This window comes from Crinia signifera, chromosome 1, assembly GCF_055691185.1.
Source record: "Crinia signifera chromosome 1, ASM5569118v1, whole genome shotgun sequence".
Classification (NCBI taxonomy): Eukaryota; Metazoa; Chordata; class Amphibia; order Anura; family Myobatrachidae; genus Crinia; species Crinia signifera.
In genome coordinates this window covers 85335598-85363078 of record NC_139217.1, presented here as the reverse complement: position 1 = coordinate 85363078, position 27481 = coordinate 85335598, and the positions used below count along the sequence as shown (strand labels likewise).

General features: G+C 42.7%; 1 protein-coding gene across 4 annotated transcripts in view; it reads right to left on the bottom strand.

The window, feature by feature from the left end:
- Positions 1-9141: 9141 nt before the first annotated feature.
- FAM149A (family with sequence similarity 149 member A) overlaps positions 9142-27481 on the bottom strand; it is a 105557-nt gene continuing 87217 nt past the window's right edge. For 2 of the 4 annotated variants that reach the window (XM_083169226.1, XM_083169257.1), the window contains exons 5-14: positions 25257-25391; positions 22547-22726; positions 22247-22434; positions 16594-16748; positions 15900-15994; positions 14972-15196; positions 14539-14659; positions 13983-14114; positions 13783-13861; positions 9142-12091 (exon numbers count right to left, since the gene is read on the bottom strand). In XM_083169226.1, coding sequence (XP_083025352.1) covers positions 12021-12091; positions 13783-13861; positions 13983-14114; positions 14539-14659; positions 14972-15196; positions 15900-15994; positions 16594-16748; positions 22247-22434; positions 22547-22726; positions 25257-25391 — 1381 coding nt within the window. In that variant the 3' untranslated portion in view covers positions 9142-12020. The remainder of the gene's footprint in view (positions 12092-13782; positions 13862-13982; positions 14115-14538; positions 14660-14971; positions 15197-15899; positions 15995-16593; positions 16749-22246; positions 22435-22546; positions 22727-25256; positions 25392-27481) is intronic. The other 2 variants (XM_083169246.1, XM_083169236.1) reach the window with 2 other exon arrangements.

Genomic DNA, 27481 nt, shown 5'->3' with positions numbered 1-27481 from the left:
GGAATACAAAGAACACTTTATTTCAAGTGGGAAGTTTCTTCAAGTGAACTTTTGATAGGGGCCCCCACAAGTCTGTTGTCCAGGGCCCCCACAGACCTTAATCCGGCCCTGCCTAGGATGAAGTGGCGTCACAAAGTGGCAGGCCACTGGAGGCCTTAGTGCATTTACATTAAAACAGTATCAAATGAATAATACATTTTCAGGTCAGGTGAATTCTAGTGCTCTGCGAAACTGCTTTATACATAACATGAAGATCACATTACATGTTGATTTGCGGGATCAGGTACACAAATATGTAGTTCATGAATTTGTTGTGCATAATGTAGTGTGACTGAATCTGTACAAAAGTGTCTAAATGTATTAATTTAGATGTGGTTGTCAGTAAACCTTATGGGTGAAATGTAATAGGATGAGAGATTCAGAAAGTGAGAGATTTGGTAAGAAATCTCCAGGTTTTTTCAAGCGGCAACCAATTACACTTCAAAATCAAACTGGTTTTGCAGTGTATATTATTGCCGCTTTAAAAAAAAATGGAGATTTCTTATCAAATCTCTCACTTTCTGAATCTCATCCTTTTAAATTTCACCCTACTGTATGTACTGTATCTAAAGTCCTACAAACCTGCATTTGTAATTGTACATTCAAAAGTTAAACTGCTCTGGTATTTAATATTTAAGTGACTTAAAGATGAATACTATTATACCCACAACAACTGGACTGTTTACGCGGTACTTGTGTATTATCTGGGCGCCCAATTTTTTCATCGCATGCCACTACTTAAGGCATGCGATGCGATTTCTCATTGTAAAGACCTGAATTTTAATTGGGGCCGCCGGGTGAGGGAATGCATCTAGTTTATGTTCCAGCATGGGAGGGGTTGACAGCGTTTGATGGGTCGGGGGCCGCCAGAGATATCAAAGTATGGGGCCCCAAGATTACTGTTGCTGTCCCTGCCAATGCGCATGGGACCTCACATCAGAATGGATCTAAAACACATGCAATTTGCTCGATTTCACCACCAGATTTCTCGGCCGAATACATCAGAATTGGGTGAAATCAGGCAAATTCACAAGTGTATGGCCAGAGTTAATCATCGATTATAGTTAGGATGAGGTTAGGTTAGGCTTACCTTAATAATGTATGGGAAATTCCATTGTTGGCATGCTGATATTCACATTTCTGGCAATATCAACATTATGTATGCGTGGACAATGTAAATCATAACATTTCACATGTAGACATCCTAAATGTTAACATTCAGAACATGTCGACAATATACTGTATATCTCATGCATGATAGAATCTGATATTTACAGTGACTGGCTATAAAGGGGAAGGACTGCAGTGCATACTTGCCTACTTTTGAAAACTGGTTTCAGGGAGATTATAGTTGGTAAAAGAATTTTGCATAGCGCCCCATTGAGGGGGTGTGTCATGCTCCACCCAAAGGGCGGGTCTAGGTCCATATTTGGAGAGAATGTGAAAAGAGATTGTGAACGTGGCACCTAGAAGCGTGGATGTGTAGATGAGCCCCAAAGCAGTTAGTAGGAGCTACTATACTTGGTAAAGTGCTGGGAAATGATGCTGATGATTCAATGTAAATGTATCTGTCTCATTCCTTTTTTCCCAAAAAAATGTAAGTGTAATGTGGGCTAGGTGAAATGAGGGAGAGAGGGAGATTACTGCTATTTCAGGGAGTCTCCTGCAGAATGCAGGAGGGTAGGCAACTATGCTGCAGTGCCTTAATGCTCTGTGTGCTGTTACACAAACAGCACAGTACCAGATATATGTAAGCTTGATGCTGTTCGGTTCGGAATAGCATACAGGTACACTTTATATTTGTTCTATGTGCACTTTGTATCTCTTTTTTACACCACATACTGTTTATGTATTTTATCTATAATGATAACATTCAGCTAAAGTCATGTCTCATTGTTTATGCTTGTCTCTCATTGGCTGCACCAATCCCTTGGGACCTGCTCCCCTGCTGCTCATATGTGTACTATGACTGCTGACGCTGCAATGTTTATAAATAGAGACAGGATTATATGCAACATAAAAAGCTTGAAATATGCATGCAAATATGCATGAAAAATACTTATAATATGCATGAAACGTGTTAAAATATGCTACATTAAATAATAAAAAATGTAACTTATTTAATTAAAAATCAGCATACAATTAGTTGCAAATAAACCTCAAAAATAGGCCCACAGCATCTGCAGATGTCTAGTGCTGTACACAGGATTTTTTTCTTCCTGACTGCTACAGCATACTGCAGCGTCCAAAGCTCTTCTTGCATCAACTACACGGACCCTCATCTCCAGCGCCGATGGATCAAATGTCAGCATAGCGTGTGAGGGCGGCGCAGTGGAAGGTTTCCTCCCTGCGCCGCATACTCACTGTGACATGCCATTTCCTCCATGGCACGTGATGTCACAACCCTTCCGCCCGCCTCCTCTGCTGCAGAAGTCTGTCTCTTGGTGTAAAGTCCCAGACCAGGGGCAGGCAAAGGTTCAGGAGCGTCGTAATGGCATCCTCCCCGACTGACTTTTATCAACATGGATTGGCAGCCTAGAGCAGTGTCAGACATAGCGTACATCCAAGGTTCCCCACACTGCGCACATATTGCCCCAGGCTGCACACTCTACCACTACCTGGCCAGCAGCAGCAGGGTAAAGCAGTGCTGTGACTCACGGGTGGGAAGAGGGCAGGGCCTAAAATATGCACCATCACTAGATTTTAGGTAAAATATGCAATAACCAGTGAGAATGGGCAAAATATGCAAATGCTATAATCCTGTCTCTATTTATAAACCTTGGTTAGGTCCTGCTAGGTTCTGTATTGTTGCTTCTGTCTTGTTTTGTTTATACTGTATCTGTACAGTATAATAATAATAATAATGTCATGATATCGCACTCAAAGATCATATAGGATTTTTTGTTATTGTGGTGGGTGGTCCTTGTCCCTCTATGCCTGTGACCTGCGGATTAGTCCTTCGGCGCAGGAACGGAGTCCCATCAATGTTACCAGACTGCACATCAGCTAAAGATGGGTCAGCAGAGTCCAGAGTGGATAAATTGGCCAGATTGGTCCTCTTGGTTTTTCAGCGACTTAAAGCAGCCATACACCAGTATGATTTGCTCCTTTTCTGCACAATTTTGATAAGTCGGGTCAATAAATCGTGTGATAAGTGTCAAATAACATTACATGTAGGGACCCTGATTCATATTACACCATAAAGTAGAGCCCCTTATCAATGTTATAACACACCAGTGCCCCTATTTTCAAGTTACACTAAACAGTAGTATTCCTTTTACATGTAGGCCACACATTAATAATATCAGTTCCACCCCACTTTAACCCCTGGGTATACCATGCTAGGCTGCATGCAATACCTCAGCTTATTGTATGGGGTCCTTGATTCATGTCTACACATGCACAAGGAGTAATGCTGTGTCCCCAGAAAGCTTGGGGCAGGTTTCATCAGTTCTGTAGGTCACGTTTGAAGAGCTGGATACATATCTTACATATCATATCTTATTGGAATTTTAGGTATTGTAATAAGGATACAGAGCCCTGAGATACATATGATCTTAGTGTTTACTTTGTGACTTGCACTTTAGATGCCAATTTTCCAGCCTTTAATGTCATAACACTGCACAATATCATTTTGTTATTAGATACTAAAGTAAACATCACTTCCCCTAGATTGGTGTGGCTGGGTGGCACACTGTTCTATCTAACGCTTTTCTCTTACTAATAATCTTATCACTAACACTATTACTTGAATAATTTAATTACATTCATCATTGTTGTATCACTTTTGTACATAGCTCTTTCTTCTTAACGCTTATTAAGACTTTACTTTTTTTACCGGTGTGCTAGCTTAATGTCTTAAGCAGATTTTTGGGGTGCCATACCCCACACCTAGATATAGAAATATGGACCACACTCAGCAAAGCCTTGACATATGGTGTGGGGGCTTCAGAGCTGGATTAAGGGGGGCTCTGGGGGTTATGTATCCCCAGTACCCCTCTCTGAAGGGGCCTCCTTGCCCGATGATCAATCCAGCCAGCTGTGACGTTTAGAAAAAAAAATTATATAGAGTGCAGGGGAACCCAGGTAGGCAGCTGTAATGCTGAGAGCTGCTTATAGGTGGCGCTACAGTGTACAGCTTCCCAGCTCTCAGGCAGTTCCTCTCTCTCTACACCACACAGGGCTGTGAGACGGAGCTGCTGTTGGCCTGGTTTGGTGATACTTCAGCGTTGCCGACTTTCAAAAAATCCTCTCCGGGAGAAGCCCGGAGAGGAATCTTGCATTACGCGTTTGGGGGGCGGGGCTTAATGGTGACGTCATTAAGCCCCGCCCCCATTACGGCAAATAGCTGAAATACCTGATATCCATGGAGGGGGCGGGGCTAAAATGACACGATTGTGCCGGTTTAGCTCCGCCCCCTCTCCTGAGACCCGCGGATTGCGGCATATAAATGCCGCGATCGGGGGGCTCAGTGAGGGTCCACCTGATTCCGGGAGGGTTGCCCACCCTTCCGGGGGCCGGGAGGAAGGACCCGATTTTCGGGAGACTCCCGCAAATTCCGGGAGGGTCAGCAACCCTGTGATACTGACTATACATGTGCGTGTCCTTTGTTGTAGGTGCCAGCAGCAGGGGCATTGGGGGAAGGGGCAGAGAATGTGGACAGGCTGCTTGTGGGACTTATTTGCCTTAATACTAGTGTTTGTAAATATGCTGTGTGTATGCATACTATGTATGTGTGTATGTATGTAGGTACTGTACAGTATGTATACTTTTTATGTGTATGCTGTGTGTGTGTAGGGTGGCCAATCCCAGGATCGGGTTCTGCGGGATCCCGGGATTTGGCCCAAAAAACTCTGGGATTTCAATCCCGGGATTGGACCATCCAATCCCGGGATTAGATGTGTATGCACAAATCTAATGCCAGGTGTTCCCGATCCTTGGACTGCAGCCTGGAGTGGGTATGGGCAGTGCTGCCTGCGCAGCGTGACCTCTGATGTCACGCTGCGCAGCCCGCACCACCCATATCCGCTCCAGAGTCAGTGACCGCACACCGCATCCTGCAGCTTCAGCCAGGACGCCGGACCAGGACACAGGACTAGGACCGAGGGCTACCTACGGGCTCAAGATAGGTAAGTATCTGTATGTATGGGCTCTGTGTGTGTATTAAAGTTTTATATTTATTATGTATCAGTGTGCTTTTATTTAACTATTGGTTTTGTTGTGGAACTAAGAGTCCCAGCAAGCCCATTAATGGGCCACATGCTGGGACTCGTGGTTGTCCGAGTCCCAGTATACATTCCAGGCATGCTGGGACTCTTAGTTCCACAACAAAACCCAATGGTTTTTTTCTATTTTTTTACACTTTATCCAGTGGCGGTTTTTACCTATGGGCTGCAGCCCCCCCAGGTAAAATCCGCCACTGTAGTGAAGCCAGATGCAGTCTGTGAGACTGCACTGGCTTCACTGTGACTGGCAGTGACTTCAAATTGGAAGTCCGACCTGCCAGTCACAAAGGTAGTCCCAGTGGGAGGTGTTCCCTACCTCCGGGACGCCTTGGTGTGGGCTGCTGTGCAAAAACAGCAAATGCGCATGCACACGCTGGTCCCGGTGCCTGTAACTTACATTGTACAGGCGCCAGGACCAAGATTGCTTCTATGGACTGTTGCCCAAGCAACGTTCTTAAAATACGGGGGACCTCTATTCATTTGTCCCCCATATTTTGGGAACCAGCGGCTGGAGCCTGGGGCTGGTTTTAAAAATTCAGCGAAGCCCTATGTTGGTGTTTTTCTGATTTTTTTTAGAACCAGCCCCAGCTCTTTGGGGCTGGGTACGGCCGTGAGGGGGACCCCACGCCGTTTTTTTTTTTATTATTAAATTATTTATTTTTCAATTTTTTTACACTGAAGCCTGCACGGATCTGACTGATCCGTGCAGGCTAAAGCCAAATACGGCAGGAAAATGAACCGTATTTTCCATGTTCACTGAAGGTGGGGCTGTTGTAACATGTGCAGAGAGAATTAGATTTGGGTGGGATTTTACTTCAAAGTGAGATCTACTGTATATTGCAGTGAAAAAATAAAGCAGTCAGTATTTTCCCTGCACGGAAACAAAATAACTGCTCCCATATTATCCTGAAATAACCTAATGCAATTTCACATTAGACTGATGCTGGCCACACATAAGAGCAACTTTCCTCCACCATTCAACTAGTTGATTGGATGGAATAAAAATATGGTACTGGATGGGAGCAAATGTAATATTTACTTCAGAAATTTGCTCCCAAAATCTGGAAAAGGACAAAAACTGTCGCTCAGACGTGGTACTGTAGTTGACCCTGTTTGATTTAAACAATTTGACTGAATGTTTTTGTCCATTTTCCTGGGTTTGTGAGCACATATGGGATGGTTGGAGGAAAGTTGGTCTGATGTGTGGCCAGCATTAGTGATGTTATCATTTCTAGGGTTGCTGAATGACTCAGCGACAGTCGGGATTCCGACCGTTGTGGACCTCCAGGAGAGAAAATAGAATGTGTAAGTCAGGATTCCGACTGTCAGGCTCCTGGCAGTTGGGATTCCGATGTCTTAGCAATTACCATCGGTAAATGTTCTATATTTCTACCTGTACCATTAATGATTATATTGGACAAAGAGAAGAAAGGGGACTGCTCTTAGGGGAACGCACTAATTTAGTGCGTTCCCCTAAGAGCAGTCCCCTTTCTTCTCTTTCTTCTCTTTGTCCAATATGCTACATGCCTGACTGCCGGGAACAGCACCCCCTCTAGTTTATATAAGAAAATTTGGGGTTCCTCTCTTAAAAAATACCTTTGATTTTGGTGTGCAGGAGGGCAATAGGCTTCCCAGTGGAGCCACCACATGCTACCATTAATGATTAGTAAGAAAACAGCTTAATTTGGGGAACTCAGCTGTATACATCTTGGATATTATGTAATATATTCCGATTATAAGGAACCAACTTGGCAAGTGTGATATATTAAAAGCAGAAATTAGTTACTGTATAAGGCAAAATCTGCCTTGTAACTAATTACTGAGAAATTGACATAAGGCTAAACTCACTCCTATTGCATAATCCCCCTTGTATGTGTATGTTCCTGACCTGTGTGCTCCTCATTCATTATGTACTAAGATGGAGGCTAACGTGCCCTTGGAAAGACTACTAGCTACTATACAAATAGCAACATAACCGTAATATCTCACATTTATTTACAGCATTGTTACTGTTTGTCACCTATCAAGTCTCAAGCATTGCAGATTTCATTCTTCTTCTCACTTTGGGAAAATCCGCCAGAGAACATTCATCTTGCCAATAAATACATTCATTTAATAAAAAATACCACAACAATCCGTTTATTCCAGTGCATATATTGAAACCGTATTTTTCACAAAATCTCAAAGAAAACATAATTGACAAAAAATGAGGACAATATAAAAAAAGGTATATAATGTACATGGTTATAAAAAATATAATTTTGGCAAGTAAATATAAGCATATTTATTGAATAGACATGCACTATATATAGGTAGTAAAAATTTAGGCTTGTTAGATCATCATTGAAAGTTAGGTTTACAGATGAACGAAATTGCTGTCCGAGGCAGAACAACATGAATACTGTGTTTGTATAAAGATATTGCTGGTGTCACACTGTGGATTCCCCACCCGTAACTGACAGCTCATGGCAAATTGTCTCATTTCCTTTCAATCTTCAGACTGTGCAGTTAACAGATCAACATCTTGTACATCAGCTTTAGTGTCCAGGTGGTTGTTATGGGCACATTTGTAAACTTAAGGGGTGTACACATGGGCCGATTCATGGGTACAGCGTCAAAATCATCTAGTAGGTTTGCCTGAAATCGCCCAATGTGTACACAGCGAATGATATCGATGCGTGGCCCCAAAGAGTCACTATCACCTGGCCAAATAGAATAGAATATTCTTGCTACACTGTGCATTCGGCCGGGGCTGGCAGGATGTAGATAGTCATCACTCTGGCGGCTTAACTACATACTGATACATCCCTAAGTCGCCGGGACTGACTACCGTGTGTACACGGCTTTAGTGGGCTATTCCACTGTGCCAGACTCGGCCTGCTGGGCATCTATACGAATGGGTGCTTGATGAAGCAATTCAATTGTTTCTCCATTCGGGTGTCCATTAGTATTTAATGTGCCTGAAAGCACAGGATTTAGTCGTGACAAGAGTCTACACTCATCTTAAGTTTTTGTTTTGTAAAACAATCAACTTTTCACACATTGGGGCAGATGTATGAAGTGTTGTTATGGGGGAGAAGGGGTATCGGTGCACGTTATGTGCACTGATGCTTCTCCCCCATGTATGAAGGAGCCCGTGTGCGCTAAATGACGGGGGCACTATGCGCCCCTGTCCATATCGGCGCTGCTATCCAAATGATAGCAGGCCGGAATGCAGGGCAAATGTATGAATGGCGAGCAGCGCTGACCGTTCCGCCCGCTGACGCTATCTGCTTCGCCTGCAGCAAGGTGGTGAAGCCCTATCTGCACAGCAAGGACAGCACTGTCCCTGCTGCTGCTCTGGGCTGCGCTGGAAATTTTGCATGAGTAAAGAGATCCCGCGCATGCCCAGTCCAGCCGGCCGGGGGGGAAGAAGACAGCGGTCAGTGTAAACTGGTGCGCTGTCTCCAGGAGTGGGACATTGCTGGAGGGAGGAGTTCGGCAGACAAGATGTAAATACATCTGGTCGATGCCCCTTCCTGCTTTGCTTCATTAATAAGGTGAAGCAGGAAGTAATATAGCGACACCCTAGGCGCCGCTATAATGCATCTGCCCCAGTTTGTCTTACAGCTTTTGTTATGCCTATTCAGAGAGCTGCATCTGGGGCCCAGCTTTCTGCTTCTGAGACTTGTTCTATTATATGGCCTGCAAGAGCTTGGTTATTGTAAGGCATGGGTCCTCAAACTGCGGCCCTCCAGATGTTGTGAAACTACAAATCCCAGCATGTCTTGCCACACTTGTTTTGCTATAAGGGAGTGTTAAAACTGTGGCAAGGCATTCTGGGATTTGTAGTTTCACAACATCTGGAGGGCCGCAGTTTGAGGACCCATGTTGTAAGGGCTCTATATGCAATGTGATGCAAGCAAAGACGTGCTATAACTCAGCACCTATCAGATATCAGCTTGTTTTGGTCTTATAGTACGTGGTCAGATGAAAACTAAACATGATTGCTTGCTATGTCCTTTTTGTACTGCTCTATTAAAAAACTGCCGTTTTCATTAGCAGTTCTCAGGCACCCTGATGTGCCAGCGCGTACCGTAAAAGTGGTAGGAAAGTGGTGAGAGAAATGTATATCATCCAGCACACCAGGAAGGTGCTCTTTGCTGAAAGCCCTCACACACATCCTGATTCCACCAGACAAAGGGGTATATTCAAAGCAGATATGGGTAACCAGGGAGACTTCAGTAAGCAGCCGCCAGTTTTAAATGAAAAATCATTCTTTAGGAGCCATTTCAGAACTTGTATCCTGTAAATATCTGAGTTTTATCCCATATATTAAGACAGGCAGTGACTCCCAAGTGGCAAATCTATGGAGACAACTCAATTCCAGTGAAGTCTTGCTGACACCTTTGTATGATGCTAACCACATATAATAGGGACAGCATTATACTGTAAGTTTAAACATGCTAGTAAAGCAGCATGTACATATACTGTAAACGTATAAAGCCATCCCCTATGCAACATGTATGGCATTGAATTACCGATTTGGGTTCATTCAAATACAATAAAACCATGACAATCTTTCCAATGATGCTGAACTCTAATCTCCATGCAACCGCAGCTATTTCTTTGAATGTGGCACTGTCCAATGAGACCTGAAACACTAGGGACCAGATGTACTAAGCTTAAAAAGTGATAAAAAGGAGAGTGATAAACCACCAGCCAATCAGCTGTTAACTGCCATGTCACAGGCTGTGTTTGAAAAAATGTCAGGTGCTGATTGGTTGGTGGTTTATCACTCTCCATTTTATCACTTTTTAAGGCTTAGTACATCGTGCCCTAGGACTGATGAGGCCCAAGCCCTTACATCTCAGGGAACAGACAGCGGCCACTATAGAAAAGAATAATTCTGAAAAATAAAAGGTTCTACTGCACAGGTTTGATTTTTTTTAGTATTAGTTTGTATATTTTGATCATTTAATAAGAATTTAGCGTATGAGGACTGTGTGTCCTATACAAGTGCATTCTTTTCATTTATTTTGGTCTGAACAGGCCACACATGGAAGAAAACAGCAGGCATATTTAATCGGCCCCAGGGACCCACTCATCCCTATGGCAACACACAACTTCTGTTTCCATGTTCAAGCTGTTAAAATCGGACCAAGAGGTAAGAAAGGTTGACATTCAGACAAGACATGAAAAGGGAAGAAACTAAATGAAAGAATGGTTCCTTCCACAGCTTAAGATTCACTGTCAATTCACTTTGTGCGTCATGATGGACAACAACCTAAGCTACATGCTGTTTCAATCTGATGGGCTTAAATAGTGTGTGTGTGTATTATATATATTACTACAAATAAAGTATACAATATATCATATAGAAAAATAATTTGTCTGATTCCATATTGGAAGCAGCTGGGTCTGTGTCCTGTCTTTTTCCGGTCACACATCTGTGATTTTTTGCAAAGCTCTTCCATCACATGTACAGCCATACGTCTAAATGTGCAAGGACAGAGACACCCACCATCAGTGACCATTCACACTGATATACCGTTCGGGGCATCTGTAGCACCATCCGTCTCGCTGTCAGGATTTGCAGCAGCCCAATAGCAGGTGCCGGCTTTCCATCCGAGTTAGGCCTTCAATGTGTAGCAAACGCTTGTGCTACACCCCTGCAACAGTACCATAACACACACACATGAGATGGACAATCTTTGTGCGTGTGTGTGTGTGTGTGAATAGCCACTTGTCACCGTCCAGGAACGCCCAATACATTACCAATTTACTTCTTCCTACATGTGTGTGAAATCACAACTGTGACTGTGCAAACACAATTAGGACACATGCACAGTACAACTATGAAGCATGCTACATCTGACACCGACATATGACTCAGAATCATCCCTAAAGTCACACTTTGGGCATGATTAAGTGATCAGCTTACGTTTCTATTTGAAGCGTGTGTTCTGTAATGCTTTACACTAGAGTAGTAGTGATACTGTAGATGAACTGAACCAACAATACAGGCCGAGTATAGATATTGTTATATAAATGAAATACTGTAGCTTCATGATAATCATCTGATTCGCTGCCATTATTAAATTGGAACACAGGGCAGAGCGATGTTATACATCTGTTTCTGGTACTCTGCCAAGAATAAGACAAGTAGGGTGTCTTACACTGTAGCATACATAAGCCGGCTCCCACATACAAGTGGCAAGGGCACTGTAATAGAGACAGTCCTTTGGGCGTGCCATCCTCCTGGCATATGAAACAGAAGTTGTGAATCAGGATATGCATCATTTATGCAGGAACTGAATCATTGGGGTAGGTCACTTCTAAAAAGGCACAGTGTGGATCAGGGGGAAGGGCCACGAGAGAGGGGACCCGAGGGACCCTTCCACTATGTTCCCCACTTAATCCCGCTCTGTGTACTGGATAAAACATACAGTAGCTGGATTATAATTGGTTGCTATGTACAAAAGCTTCACTTGTCTTCTTTGAAAGCTTTTAGAAATCTCCCATAATCTTTTAGAGCTCAAAAGTGCTTGATTCACTAGCAAATAATATATTACATGTATAAAAATCTTATTATGATGTTCTAGCGATGCACGGTTAACATTCGCTGCAGATATTTGCATAATAAAAGAGATTCTCCTGAAGTCGGGGGACTCACTGCAAATGCTGCGTTCATAACTCAGTCTTGCTGCTGTTCAGAGATACAAACATACAGTATTAACAAACATGTCATTGTCCATCTCTCTGTCTTACTCCTCATTAAGATGGCAATTGAAATCTTCTTCTTGAACTTGGATTCCTCTGTAAGGATTTTGGTTGATACTGAGAACCTTGACAAAAAAATATATATATATAAGTTCAGGTTTATTTTTTTATACATTTTAAAATCATAGCTTTTTCTTTTCATACATCACTCCAAAATGCCTTAATTAAGGTTTGACTTGTAGTGCTCAATATAGAATTACAATTATATGGGGTTTATTTATTAAGATGGGAGTTCTATTGAAGATGGGATGTTGCTATGGGTAACCAATCAGAATCTATTCGTACTTATATAGCACCTTCTAGAAGATAACAGAATCTGATTGGTTTCCCATAGCAACATCCCATCGGAAATAGAACTGCCATTTTTTTTGTAAATAAACCCCTATATATACAAATTGGATAAAGCCAGAAACTGGACAGTAGTTACCTTGTCAGGATAATAAAAAACAAGCCAATAGGGGCATTTACATGAATGCTTTTGTACAGCAGATTGTGTTGCTACATCTCAGTGTACATAGCATAGCGACAACATAGGGTTGCTTGCTATGTGATTTGTGCTGGAGAGGAAGTACAGTGAATGTTCCATTACACTGTTTGTGGTTTTGTTTTTCAGTATAAATGCAAACACTTTATTTATCTTTATTGCATCATATATCAGTGGTTCCCAATCTGAGTGCCATGACACCCTGGGGTGCCTCAGGATACTTGCAGGTGTGCCTTGGGTTGGTAGGCCAAGACCAACTCAAATTATTTATAGTCAATGTGATAGGCAAAATGAGTGCTTGTGGCTGCCAATCAGAAAATGTGTAGGCAAACAGAAGTGAATCCTGTCCCTCTCCACATAGCTGACCATAAAGGGAAATGAACACAGGGTGAATTCTAGTCAGATCGCTTAGACCAGGCATCTCCAAACTATGACCCTCCAGCTGTTGTGAAACTACACACCCCAGCATGCCTTGCCATAGTTTTAGCATTCCCTAATAGCAAAACTGTGGCAAGGCATGATGGAACTTGCAGTTTCGCAAAAGCTGGAGGGCCATAGTTTGGACATGCGTGGCTTAGACACTCTAGTTCACCGTGACTCAAGTAATTTGGCAACCACTGTAATATACATTTATTTTATTTAGTTCTGTTTTAAAGTAATGTATGTTATCTGGTGACTTCTGCTTATAAAGTTGTCCCATTGAATGCACCATGTAAATGATATTTGTACTAAGTGCACACTTACTCTTTAGAAAGCTTCTCAGTTCATAGGACTTATCAATAACACATGATCCTTATCAGTTTTGTATAGAAAGCAAGGCCAACTGTTTAAAGTCCATGCTGATAAATAGCAATGATTTAAAGAGAATGTACGAGGGAGATTCATTAAATAAGGTAACTAAACATCTGCTTCCCCTCACTGCTATTAGACTATGCCTCATACTGTATATGATGTAACCTACTATACAGATACAATGCGAATGCGGTTTTTACTAATATTAAATATCTGCGTGATTGAGGATTGTTTCTCCTTTCTAACAGCACTTTCTGATTATGCAGGAATCACAATTATATTACTAATAAGCTGTTTACTGACATTAGTTTTGCAAAACTAAAATGATGGCACTCATTGTAACAACTTTGGCCCCTGAACCATATGCAGCTATATTATATGGTATCATAGAGGCTGTCATCAGTGTTGATTTAAAGTCAAGGCAGAGAACTTAAAAAAAATAACCAGTTTATTTAATTGTTAGATAAGATGTTTTCTTACTTGTCAGGAATGCTTGTCCCGTCCATGTATTGTTAGCAAAATCCATAGGGGTAAAAGATCTTCTGTGCGAGGTCTCTGACTGGATTTAAAAAAATAACAATTATCCGATTGCAAAGTAGGTCTACGCTAGTCATATTTTAAAAGAAAACATTATGACATATACATTATTCTGCACTACATCTAAGTGAAATGAAACATACCCTGAAAGTGTGAGTTGTGTTGGGCCTTGAAAGTTGTTCCACAACTATTGTCCGTTCACGCAGGGGCCGCCGTCCTGTGGTGTCAGGCACTGCACTAGATACCCGGCTGTGAGAATGCTTTCCTCTGTTCTGCTGGACAGGAAAAAACGTAATTGGTACACTTGAACACAAAGCACATTTTAATTATTTAAAAAAAAATTAGCTTTGCACTTGTAAAAAACAAAACAAAAAAACAACGAGACTAATAGGGCGGTATTCAATTGTTTTTCACCAGCATTTCAGCTTACTATCACCAGGAGTGGCGAGAAAAAATGCGAGAATGCCTAACTAAACCTGACCATAATGAGCGCGAAATTCCTCCAAAAATAGATCAAATGGATATCGCCCTATGATCTACGGTCATTTTAGATAGGAGATCAGGCGCAAAATAACAATTGAATACCACCCAAAGTGTTTTGGTACTGTTTTTGTAAAAGCTCATTTGATTTTCTTTGGGTCAGCGGTTTCCTTTATTACTATGATCATTATTACACCATGCAGTTTCAAATGATCTTACAGCTGAATGCCGAGAGCCAGGAACTGACAGATGTTGGTCAGTTGCTTCAGAGGTAATTGGCGGTAATTTATTCCTATTGGTTTGGATGGATGGAGATGACAATCTGTCTATTCCAGTGTATCTGGATTGAGAAAAGTAAACAAAAATAAAAACACATTTTTATATTTGAAAATACTTTATTTTATATCACATTATGCTATAAACAATTCTTCTTCAGTTATTGACTACTGGCTACGATCAATGTATTTTTGAAAGTTCCTGTGATGCCAGTGGCATTATATACAAATGAGGCAGCAGAGAGAGATCCTGATTGGTCCTGCAATTATGCAGCAAGGCTCAGGAACACACCCCATATCACATCACAGTATTAGCAAGTTGTGAAATACAGTACTGATTATGCTCAACACATTGAATGTTTCTGTAATATACTCACAGTTTTGTACCCCTGAGGACTTCATCACTGTAAACATTGGGGGTTTTAGATCGCATAGGATCTAAAGTGAGAGCAGGCAGTCTTCTTTGGCTGGGTGTCTTCCTAGAAGGGGTGTGCAGAATCCGAGAGGATGAAATAATACTGTTGTCGATTAACCGTCCTAGTCGATTTCTTGCAGAATTTATTACTCTTGGCATAATGCACAAAGATTTATCTTCTTGTTCACTAAAAGAAACACCTATTTCAGTCTGTAGATGGCATGATTACATATAGTTACTTTTAAGAGTTGAAACTTTTTAGATAAATGACAGGAGGTACAGATGTATCCTGAATCACAAAGCATTTATGGTGCATATGACGCAAGACACTTGCGTTGACTTAAAAGCTCCCCCACAGGTAACGATTTGTACTTCTCCATAAAGTTTGCATCATACATAGATCATACATATATCATTCATAGTTACTAAAGCTGTATGCTAGAAGAAGATCACAAAGGATAACTTCCAGGTTTATAACTGGTGAGTCCTTCTGCGCATGTATCGAGTAACGCACACGCCATGAGGGGTTCTGGAAGAGAAATCACTCAGTGTGTATGCACTTGTATCCCCACCCCAACTTCTCTTCCAATTATACCCCTGGACAGATGTTCGCAACAACATTTGCTTCATTTGCCTTGACAAAAACACCTCTTACTGTAGCTCTGATTCTATGTCAAACAGGTAAGGGCAACATACAGTACATTGCTGCTAACATATCGGTATTTATATTAATGCTGCAACTAGGGGTTCTCAAGTGGAGCTAATTATTTCACGTGTGATTCTGTGAGGACACCTTCAAAACATGCACTGTGTGGGGTCCTGAGGACAGAGTTTGAGAACCTGTGCTTTAACTGTTCAGCTGAACGTGGTAAAACTTGCGCAACACATACCGTGTCTTCTCCACCAGTCCAGCGTGTCGATGTTGTAGAGGTTTCGCTTGTATTGTCATTACTCCGTTTAAGTCACTGCTGAAATTACGATTTACCTGCAACAAGACAACTGACGTACTTTAACCAATTGTACTATTGTCAAATATATATAGTATCATCCGTTACACAGGAGCGCTGTCTATAGGGAGGTGTCCACACTAGGCCTCTCTGAGAATTCATGTAGGACACAGATTCATACAATTCCAGCCACATACAACTATCCACCGGTCCAACTCCTCTATGCAACTACATCATCCCCATACCCCACGTGCAAGAGCTGCATCATTACTATCACCAGCAGTATAATCTGCCCCAGTCGTGGTGCAGGAGATTCAACTGAAATCAGACGTGTTTCCATGCTCTCCGCTTAGAACAGAACCTCCAAGACAAATGTATTCTGTTCACTGCCCTGTCGCCATGCAGTAAAGGCAGTCCAGTACAAAGCATTGGAGATGTTTACAACTTGTGGTAGAGTCATATACAGCTCGGCTGCAATGTCTGCACAGTCTGGTGAAAATCACTCAAACCGTCAGCATTCAGATTTGCATTCAATTCAAAACCTACCCCAAAGTGTACACAGCCGCAATCTTCCTTAGGTAAGTAGTCTATAGTTCCATTACATACAGCTAAAAGCATATGTTTTCATTGTCTGTACCTGAGAAGTAAATACATAGGAGCCAAATGACATGCTCCTAGCCTCGGAGCCGCGTGATGGAGGCACTCCTGTTGTCCCTGACATAATCCGTGGAACTGGTAGCTGAAGATACTTGTTTGCAGATATATGACTTATTCCCGCTTTTTTAATTTCCTCTGAAAAAGTAGATGGTGTACTGTTAGAATGCCAGTATACTGTGTGTCTTTTATTTGCTAGGTGCACAAGGTGTATGCAGCACAATGCACACAAGGTAACGGAGGTAACATGGAAACCAGTAGAGTACACAGGACTTATATTTTTGTAAACACATCATCACCTCTTTATTTTTAGAATCTTTAGTAAATGTACCCTTTAGATGTAGATTGCTCTGTCCATAGTTTGGAGATACTTCTAGGATTTTTGGCACCTTTTTCTGTTTTGGTCCCATGGTTAGGCTTAACATACTATCCCTGTAAACCGAGATGCTCATGGATTGCACAGGTTCTGTGGCGGATTAAAACCAGGTAAAATGCAGGCTTGAAGCCAGCCAGCTGCAGAACCGGTATAATTCATTAGTGTCCCAGTTTAAAGGTATAGTACGGTAAGTCTACCCATGGTACACATATTTTGTAAACACCTTATTAGATGCACTTACAGGACTAGTGTAATGGTCATGCTGTCTGTCACAGGTGTTTCTTTTTGTTAACCTTACGTGATCTAGTTCTTGACACAATCAGACAATATGCAACTACTATGTTAATGCAGGTCACGTGAGAACAGCTGTGGGCAGGGAAAGGATGTATGTAAATCCTCACAGCACATATAATTATATAATTCAGTGCATTAGCACATCATACAAAGCAGGTAATAGTCATACATATGTAGACATAACAACAGAGGGACTGAGTGGTGGGGGGGGGGTGTGCAGAGCTGATACAGTGGGGATAGGGTGAGAGAATTAGAAAGTGAGAGATTTGGTAAGAAATCTACAGTTTTTTTTTAAAAAAGCGGCAATCATTTACACTGAAAAACCAGTTTGATTTTGCAATGTACTGTAAATGATTGCCGCTTTAAAAAAACTGTCGATTTCTTAACAAATCTATCACTTTCTGAATCTCTCATCCTATTACATTTCACTCATTATGCTCAGAGGGAGACAAGAGAAGTTGATGTGATAAGTGGTAGAAGATGCATTAGGTGGTGCCATCCGCACACTTGTATTTCTTGTAAGCCACAGCTAAGGTAAATATTATATAACATGTACTCCTTCTGTATGTGCTCAATAGTATCTCCCATACACCTTATTGTGCTTACTGTTTGCCTTTTTGTTTGTTGTATTTGTTCAATAGATAATGGAAAATAAAACACAACCCAGATTTCAAAAAAGGTATTGTGATATACATAAAGTATGAAGAGAGAGGGATGTCTGCTAATAAAAAAAAACTGTTTGTGAGGGGCGTCTAAGCTGCCTTACAGAGAGATTAATAATAAGTGAGTAAACCCAGGCACGGATACAGTGGGGGGCGGATGGGCATTGAATTAGGCCCATTACGTAGATATATGTCTGTTTCTGAGAAAATTTCACTTCTCTGCAGGAATGAGGGTGAAATCTAAGAATGTTTTAGCTGTGTGGTTGTGGTTTGTAACTACAGACAACGTGGGCAAGGCTGTATTACTCTTTGAACAGTAGAGGGAGCAAGAAGGCAATTTTGTGTTGGCGCGTGAACAAAAATTATATTTCATACTTTTGGTAAATTTACAAACTTCTTTATAGTTTACCAACACAATTTTCATAGTTAAAAATAATGATTAATTCAATAACATCTAGAAAACAACAGTTAGTAAAATCAGACTATTTTCTAGAATGACTTTTAGTTGCTTTGGTTTGCATTTACAAAACACTACTCTAGAAAGCTTTTTATAACCTGGAGACGCGCAGTACCTCTAAAGGCCCCCACCCACTAGGGCGAGGTATCATAAACAGTACCTTGCATGCAATACCCTGCCAACTCACCCGGCGGCTCCTGGGGTACAGGATCGCATACGATACCCTGCCAACTCACCCGGCGGCTCGTGAGGTACAGGATCGCATACGATACCCTGCCAACTCACCCGGTGGCTCCTGAGGTACAGAATCATATATGATACCCTGCCAACTCAACCAGCGGATCCTGGGGTACAGGATCGTATACGATACCCTGCTATAAGGGGTTATGAGCTGCAGCAAATATTCATGGCAGTCCGTAGGATCTGTGACTGCGATGCGAGGTGCACGGAAACACGCCTCACATTGCAATCGCAGGTAAGTGACATGCGATGTGTCACTTTTTTGTGCGATCAGTCCCAGCAATGCGGCGGAATTGCATAAAAGGGGCTACATTGCACTAGTGGATGGGGGCCTCAAGGCATATTGAATTGATATTGATTTCTTAATAAAATCTCTTTAACGCTTTGAGTGCCAATGTTGCTGTGAGTGATCCTCAAAATATCTGCTTAAAATGCCAGCACCGCTCCCAGCGACTGTTCTTTCAGTATAAATCAGGCATGTCCAACGTTGGCCCTCCAAATGTTTTGAAACTACACATCCCAGCATGCTTTGCAATAGTTTTAGCATGCTCTAATAGCAAAACTGTGGCAAACCATGCTGGGATGTGTAGTTTCACAACATCTGGCGGGCCAACGTTGGACATGCCTGTTATAAATGAATCCAAATACAGCCAAATCAATTCATTAAAGTTTAGTTACCTATTGCACCCAAACGCTAGGAGCGACGCTAGTCTTTTTAACAGATATTTTAATAAACTTTTAATAAAAAGGTTTGCTTTATAATTTTCACACCTATTTTGACAAATTCCCTTGGCACTCAAAGGGTTAAGGCATTTTCTTGCAGGAGCGAGATTTGTAGCATGCAACTGAGTGCAAGTTATTTTTATTTTCACACTGTGCTCAATTGTTTTATTTTTTTTGTTAACGAACAAGTCTAAGTCCACCAAGCATGTCCAATTTTTGGAATCCTTTGGGGAACCCCTATTAATAATTAGGCAATTGGAAGTTTCCAATTAGCTTAATTAGTCCGTAATTCCTCACCTTCTGCAGCGCTGCCCTTTTCTTCCTCTTCTCATGTATTCTCCTCAGCATCACAGGTAGTAAATTTAAAGGATCAGGCACATGTACAGTATTACCCCTCATCCTGCACCCCTCCCCGCACATTCTGCACTACACTGCGCCTAGGCCTGTGCTGCATATACCAGCTCAGGGGCAAACGCGGGATTTTCAGAAGGGGGTTTCCAGAGGGGCGGAGCAAAGCACGGAGATGGACACTTAGGTGACCCAGTATATGCTTTGATGTCCCACGGGTGGTAGGGGGTATTATATCAACCGCTCAGCATGTAGGGCCTGGATCAGTAATTTCCACTAATTACCCCTTTACTGCACATATGATGGAAGATGGGGTGGGCGAAGGGGGCATTGGGCTGAATGAAGGGGCCCTGATACATAACTTCCAGGGTGGTAGAAGATGTTTAATACGCAGAGGAAGGGTGTATAGTGGAGTGGGCTTATTAATCATAATTTTCTGGTGGGAGGACAGCTTGCTTGACTGCAGATATCTCCAGTTCCCGGAAATAGATTTCTTAGATTTTAATGTAATTAAAAACTAGAGAATCCCACCTACCAAATGGTATTGGGGACTAGGGGATCAGACTTCATTAGGCAGAGCAATCTGCCAACGAGTACAGGTTGAGTATCCTGTATCCGGACATCCCTTATCCGAAATATTCCAAAAACCGTGGTTTTTGGAATCATTCGAATTTTTTGTATTTTTTTTTTTAACCCCCCCTAACCCTCTTTTCATACTTACCAAGTCCCCGGGCGTCCACAGCAGGCCTCCGGCATCTTCTCCAGGGTCTCCAGCGGTCCCAGGAATGCATTGCGCGAGTGTGCGCGCGCGCCGGTGACGTCACCAGTGTGCGCGCGCGCCGGTGACGTCACCGGTGCGCGCGCACACTCGCGCAATGCATTCCTGGGACCGCTGGAGACCCGGAGAAGATGCCAGAGGCCTGCTGTGGACGCCCAGGGACTGCGTGGACGCCGAGGGACCACCGGACACCATCAGGGGACAGGTAAGTATGCTTTAAAAAAAAATATTCCAAAAACCGCAAAATTCCCCTATCCGGAATGCTCGTGGTCCCGAGCATTTCGGATAGGGGATACTCAACCTGTATATAAAACTACATACCAGGTGTGTGGAGCTGGAGCAGTAACCAGCTGCTGGAAGGCTGATATCTCTGGTTCTGGGAACAGTAGAGACAGGCTTCTAATGTACTTCAAAGGGGGAGAGTCCCAGCTTTTGGAATATACCCTCAGATAAACTCTAAGTCAGACAGAACCTGAAATATCTGATTGGGAAGAGCAATTAAAAGGCTTGGATGGGGACCACTTCTTTGAAGTCAGATATCTCCGGTTTCCAAGGTCCGATTTTAAAAATTCTTGTACTCATGGAAAGAGGGGACCCTCAGCTTTCAGCCTAGGGCCCTTAGACTCCTGGAGGGGTTTCTGGGTACTCGGAAACCCCCCCTGCGTGCGCTACTGCAGCTGTCATTCAAAATTAGGCACGAGGTCTGGAATTATTTTGGCCAGAAAAATCTTGAATCTAATTGAATATGCCCCTCAGTGTGACTGAGGCTTTAAGTGAGTTATCAACATACTATTATTCTGATATATACTGTCACTATTCTACTTTGAACACTGAATATTTAACTAGTATTCCACCATGAGCGCTTAGAAATTCCGTGTATGCAGTGTAGGGGATGTTGGTGTTTGCTCTGTTTGTGATGTAAGCTACAGTATGAGTATTAATATGGTTTGTTGCTCTATGCTAGGATACTATACAGTGCATCACCATGAAACGCAAGAAGGCCCCATCATCGGGCAGAATTACAAAGCATCTGTAAACGTTCCTGATAAACCGGCCTTCCTGGTATCTACTACTCCTGCTTGGGATACGGTCACTAGGTCTACAAGCATTAGGTCGACACCACTAGGTCGACATGCAGGAAGGTCGACATGACTGAAGGTTTAGGTTGACAGGGTCATTAGGTTGACACAAGCATTAGATTGACACGGGGAAGGTCGACAGTCAAAAGATAGACATGGGATTTTATACGTTTTTTGGGGAACCGACATGTGCCAACAGGGGGTGTTTCATGCCCTACCATCCACTAGGGTGTGGCAGGAGAATTAAATAGTGTGCCGTGCGTAGCGAGGCACCGTGCCCGAAGCATGGCGAGCCCATCGAGCCATGCGAGGGGACGCGGTGCTACGTTTCAGTGTATATGTCGACTGTGTTGACATAGGGACTAAAAATATGAAAAACCCCATGTCAACCTTTTGACTGTCGAACTTACCCATGTCAACATGATGCTTGTCGACCTAATGACCCTGTCGACCTTCAGTCATGTCGACCTTCCTGCATGTCAACCTTCAGTCATGTCGACCTACAGTCATGTCACCCTAGTGGTGTTGACCTAATGCTTGTCGACCTAGTTGCTGTCTATCCAATGATCCACACCCTCCTGTTTCCCATCTCCCTTGTACAGTACAACACTCATTTACAGCTATATAGACAAATAACTTATTAGACTTGGTGTCAGAGGTGCAGCATTATACACTGTACCTGCAGCGTCTTCCCACGATTTAATGATTAGTTCTTGCATTGACTCTGCAACACTTCTCCAGGTGTCATCAAAGGCTTCCGCAGCCACTGCGTCTATGATGCAGTCGTTAGGAGACACAGGGGGTATACCACGCCAGGACTTCTTTTGGGGAGACTGAGCTTTACCCGGATCCAATCCCTCCTCATCACTAATAGTAACAGAAGATTTCATTTTACGATGTAATTTACTAAAGACAGTATAATATGTATAAGTGAGCACATTTTTCAGTACAACGCTAAAACAGAAGAATGATTATTTACTGCTCTCTGCTGTCATAGGCGAGGTACTCCTCAATACAGCCATCTGCATCGTAGATCTCTTCCTCCAGGAATGAGTACACCGAAAACTCAGAACCCAGAGAGCTTGCGCTGGATGTGGACTCGTCAGTTCTTAGCAATGGTGATGCTGCAGGAACTAGCCGTGATCCAGAGACACAGAGCCTGCAATAAAGTACAAACAGGACATTATCAAGTTCAGCTTTCAAAATATGAAATCTACGTCATGGAAAGAGGTAGCGGGTCATGCACTTCATCATACCTCCCAACTGTTCCCCTGTCTCTTTGGGACTGTCACACTGTCCCACACGTAGGCCGCAGTCACTGCTGCTCTGCATAGCACAGGTGAGCAGTGTGTGTGAATGCAAAATAGCAGATTCCATGGTATGATACTTAGTTGCATGGGATGGCTCCCAAGCACAAGCACATTCCATAATTGCAACACCACAGTGGGTGGCGGTGGTGTAGGGTGGGTCGTGATTAATCATTTAAATTAGAATGCTAACAATTTCTGGCTGCAAACTGACATTCAGGAGCTGATTGGTTAGTTCTTTATTTCTTAAAAAAAAATAAGACACCCAATACTAGTAAAGTTGCGCAGAACCTGGTGACTCGCTCACGCCAGACCAGAGCGCTGCATGGCGTATTGAGGCTGGATGCATCGCTAAATCCTAAATTATTCAAATAGATATGAATGCATAAAATATTGATACCTGGTATAAATTTACCAATGTTCCTCTGCAACATTCTGTCTAGCAAACAAGCAAGCATATTGGATTTCAACTACGTAATAACTTTGCCACACGTGGCGGAACAGAGACTCCTAGCAGTGCAGTCGTTTTAGGCAGATTATATACAGTACTTTTTTTTTTCTTAGTTTTTTTTTTGTGTAGTTTGCAATATTTTATTGGATGGCTTCTTATTAGTTTTGTGAATTAAAATTTTGTTTAATAGCAAAGAACACCCCCCACCCCTTTTCTCCTATAATGCAAATGTCTGTCTCACAATGCATTATGGCCATTATTCTGGATGTTTAGCATAAACCTTCATTCACAGTTTGAAGCTAGGTGGATTGGAGGAATAGCTGCCAATTCACCTGCTTTTGTCAGAAGCGCAGCCAAATCCAGCGGGTTTAGGCCCAGTTCCCTGCAATCTCAATCTGACTTTAAAAAGAGTCGGATTGAGGCAGGGAGTATGGCGCCGGGTGAGCAGCAGTAGCTCACCATGCATTGTCCTTACATCCACCGTCCTCCAGCCAGGTTCCACTTTGCTCACCTGTCCTTCCTGCCGGGCTTTGTAAGCCGCAGCAGCTCACCTGGTGAAGAGGGCGGCTCCTCCCACTGCTCACCCAGTCCCAGCATTGAATAGGGCATGCCCTCTGACATTAATTAAATATACCGCATGGTGTACCAGAATAAGTAAGATAGGCCCCTATTCTGGTTGGTTCGCTGTGGTTGCCTGGTTGGGGCAGGTCATGGTGGAAAGAGGAGAGAGGAAAGTCTCCAGGGAGGACAGGATAGCAGGGTCAAGAGACCCAAGATTGCATCTGGTGACTGCGGGTCTGGGCAATGAGAGGGGAGGGAAGGATGAGAGGGTGAAAGAAAGCAGATTATGGTCCGAGAGTGAGAAGGAAGAATTAGAGAAATCAGAGAGATTATAATGGTGGGTGAAGACGAGGTCAAGGGAGTGTCCGAGATTATGAGTGGGGGTGGAGGTCCATTGAGAAAGTCCAAAGGAGGCGGAAAGGGCAAGAAGATTAGAGGAGGCAGCATTATTGATGTCAATAGGAATGTTAAAGTCACTGAGGATGATACAGGGGAGGTTGGAGGCAAGAAAGTGTGGAAGCCACGCAGCAAAATTATCAAGGAAAGGGGAGCAGTGGCCTGGGGAGGTAGATCACAGTCACAAGGAGGTGATTGGGGTAGAAGAGGCAGATAGTGTGTACCTCAAAGGTGGAGAATGTAAGCAAGGACTCTGGTGGGATGACACTGAAGGTGCAGTTGAGGGAAAGAAGGATGCCCACTCCTCCACCCTGGTGGCCATCATGTCTGACCGAGTGGCTGAAGGAGAGGCCTTCGTAGGAGAGGGCAGCAGGGAAGGTAGTATCAGAGAAGGAGAGACAGGTTTCAGCGATGGCAAGAAGGTTAAAAAAGTGGGAGATTGATCTAGCATACAGATAGCACAGGAGAAAGGATGGTAAGGGACAGGTGAGATGGGGATTAGGTTGTGTGGGTTGTGGGTGCGTGTGAGTTGTGTGGAAATTGAAAGGGGGTGAGAACGGACAGTGAGGACCGGTATGGGACTGGATAGAGGAGCCATATTTACAGTACGAAAGTTGTTCAGAGGAGAAATATAGAATGGAGTTGCTGTGGCCTAGAATGAGCAGTGTTCTAGAAGCGAGGAGTGCCTACAGAAAATATTGGAATCATACTGAGCGAAATATAGGAGGTATATGATAAATGGTGCTCCGGCTAATCACATCCCATCATTTTTCAAACATGTGACACATCCCATAATTTTTCAAACATGTGACACATTATGATTAGGAGCTGATTGGCTGGAGCACCATTAAACACAGATCGCTCTCTGTATATTGGGTCGGGCCTGGGACTCATGTTTGCGATCTGAAAGGGGTCATTAATGTGCAAATCTTGTAGCCACATCCAATTACATATTTAAAAACAAATCTCCTTACTGTCTGAAGGAATTGATGCTCTTAGCAATACTTTGGGCACTTGTAGATGAACCTGTGGATGAGTAATTTGAAGTCTTGCTCTGAAAGTGCTGGAAGCCTTCATCCTTTGGAAAAATAAGTTGTTTTCCCAATATTCTAAAAGACACATTTAGAAACCTTTAGATTTATTAATACACATAAGGAATATGCATAGGGCTCATTATACAACACAACTTACATGTGTACAAAGTAACACAAAAGACCAGCATAAAAAAAAGGAAGAAAAGGATATGAACCACGGTGTCAGTTATAGCTGCTGTATGTGGGAGTGTGTAAAGCTCCCAGTTAATTAATGGTACAAGCAAAAAAGGGTATACAGCGCTTGGGTTATTCTGAATGATGATCAAACACAAATAGGTTGAAAAATTATAAAGACATTTATTATAATACAATTTAAAGAGAATTCTCTGTATATGAAAAATAGAAAAAATTGCGCAATGAATTAAAAATGGGGGGGGGGGGGAATGGTAAAAACAGTCAATGCATGCAAAAATGCTCCCAGGAAGAAGAAAAGAAGGCAGTTTTTTAGGGCCCAATTGGTTTGAGTATAATTACCGCCAGTGGTGTTCACACTTCAGGGTCTCAATGACCAAAGAATAGTTCCGGTCAATTTCCCAGCATGTGGGTCCAGGTGGCCTTAGATGGAAATGGAGCAGTAATGGTTGGTGGAGTGATGTAAATGCCACCGCCAAGAGACACTGCAACAGAGGTATGGACCTGTAGAACCCAGGGGGATGGAGGCTGGTCCGGAATAGGATTCACCACATGGAGACTGGAGCAAGGAATTCGTATAGGCTTCAGGTAGATACCAAACAATTGGTCGGGCTTCTGTGTAGGCTGTAAGGTAGGGCCAATCAAGTGGTAGGGCTCAGGGCCAATCAGAAGGTAGGGCTCAACGCGTTTCGACGTGCTAAACACGTCTTCATCAGGAGCAGTAGTGACTGGTAGTGTAAGGAGGCTATATATATACCTCCAGGGTCAATTAGGGGAGTGTTTACTTGGGTCATGTGACCACATCCTTAAAAAACAAATATACAAATAAAAACGAATATATAAATACATTGAGACCCTGAAGTGTGAACACCACTGGCGGTAATTATACTCAAACCAATTGGGCCCTAAAAAACTGCCTTCTTTTCTTCTTCCTGGGAGCATTTTTGCATGCATTGACTGTTTTTACCATTCCCCCCCCCCCATTTTTAATTCATTGCGCAATTTTTTCTATTTTTCATATACAGAGAATTCTCTTTAAATTGTATTATAATAAATGTCTTTATAATTTTTCAACCTATTTGTGTTTGATCATCATTCAGAATAACCCAAGCGCTGTATACCCTTTTTTGCTTGTACAAAAGACCAGCATGCCTTTTAGGTCAGCTACACACCAGAACAACCGGCAAACAGCCAATGGTGGGGGAGGTTTCCATGCCAGATTGTCGGCACACACCAGGCAGATTTAATGAACGACGGAACGCTCAATGTTCCGTCCTTCATCAATATGCACGAAGCAACATGCGACATCATCCAGTTGACCACGCAGCACGGAAAACTGGAAGATGTCGCATGCTACCCGCGGGAGTGCTTAATCGAGCGTACACGTCAGATGATAAGCACGATTTGCCATTACAATATGGCAAACTGTGCAGATATTGCCATGATGTGTACCCACACTTACTGTACCTGCTTTGCTTGGCAAAGGGAGTATGGTGGCAGCTCTGCTGGGATGCAAGCAATGTATTTGTCCTATTTGGATATGAGCCCTAGGACAGGTCCCATATTACACCTAAATCGACAAAAAAAAGAAAAACTCTTTAAAAGTCTGATGGCCAGATACATATCTGATTTACTGGACACACCTGGAAACATTTCAGATTTCATGATGTACACAGGGATACAAATCTGGATATTTTCAGTTGCTTTTAAAAGACGACATTGCCAGTGAAATGGACATGGACGTGGCCCATAGAGTATGGGAGAGTGTGGAGGAGCTTTGGCACTTTGAATATTTGAGTAATTTGAAGTGACCAGGCGAAAATCTGACACACACATTTTAAAGAATAGTGACTGTGACGGGAGATATTTCTGGGAAAATTTTGCATGGGTTTTTGCACAAGTTATTAATTGTTAAACTTTTGAAAGTAGATTAATTACACTACCTTAAATGCGTGGTTCTGATTCTGGTTGGC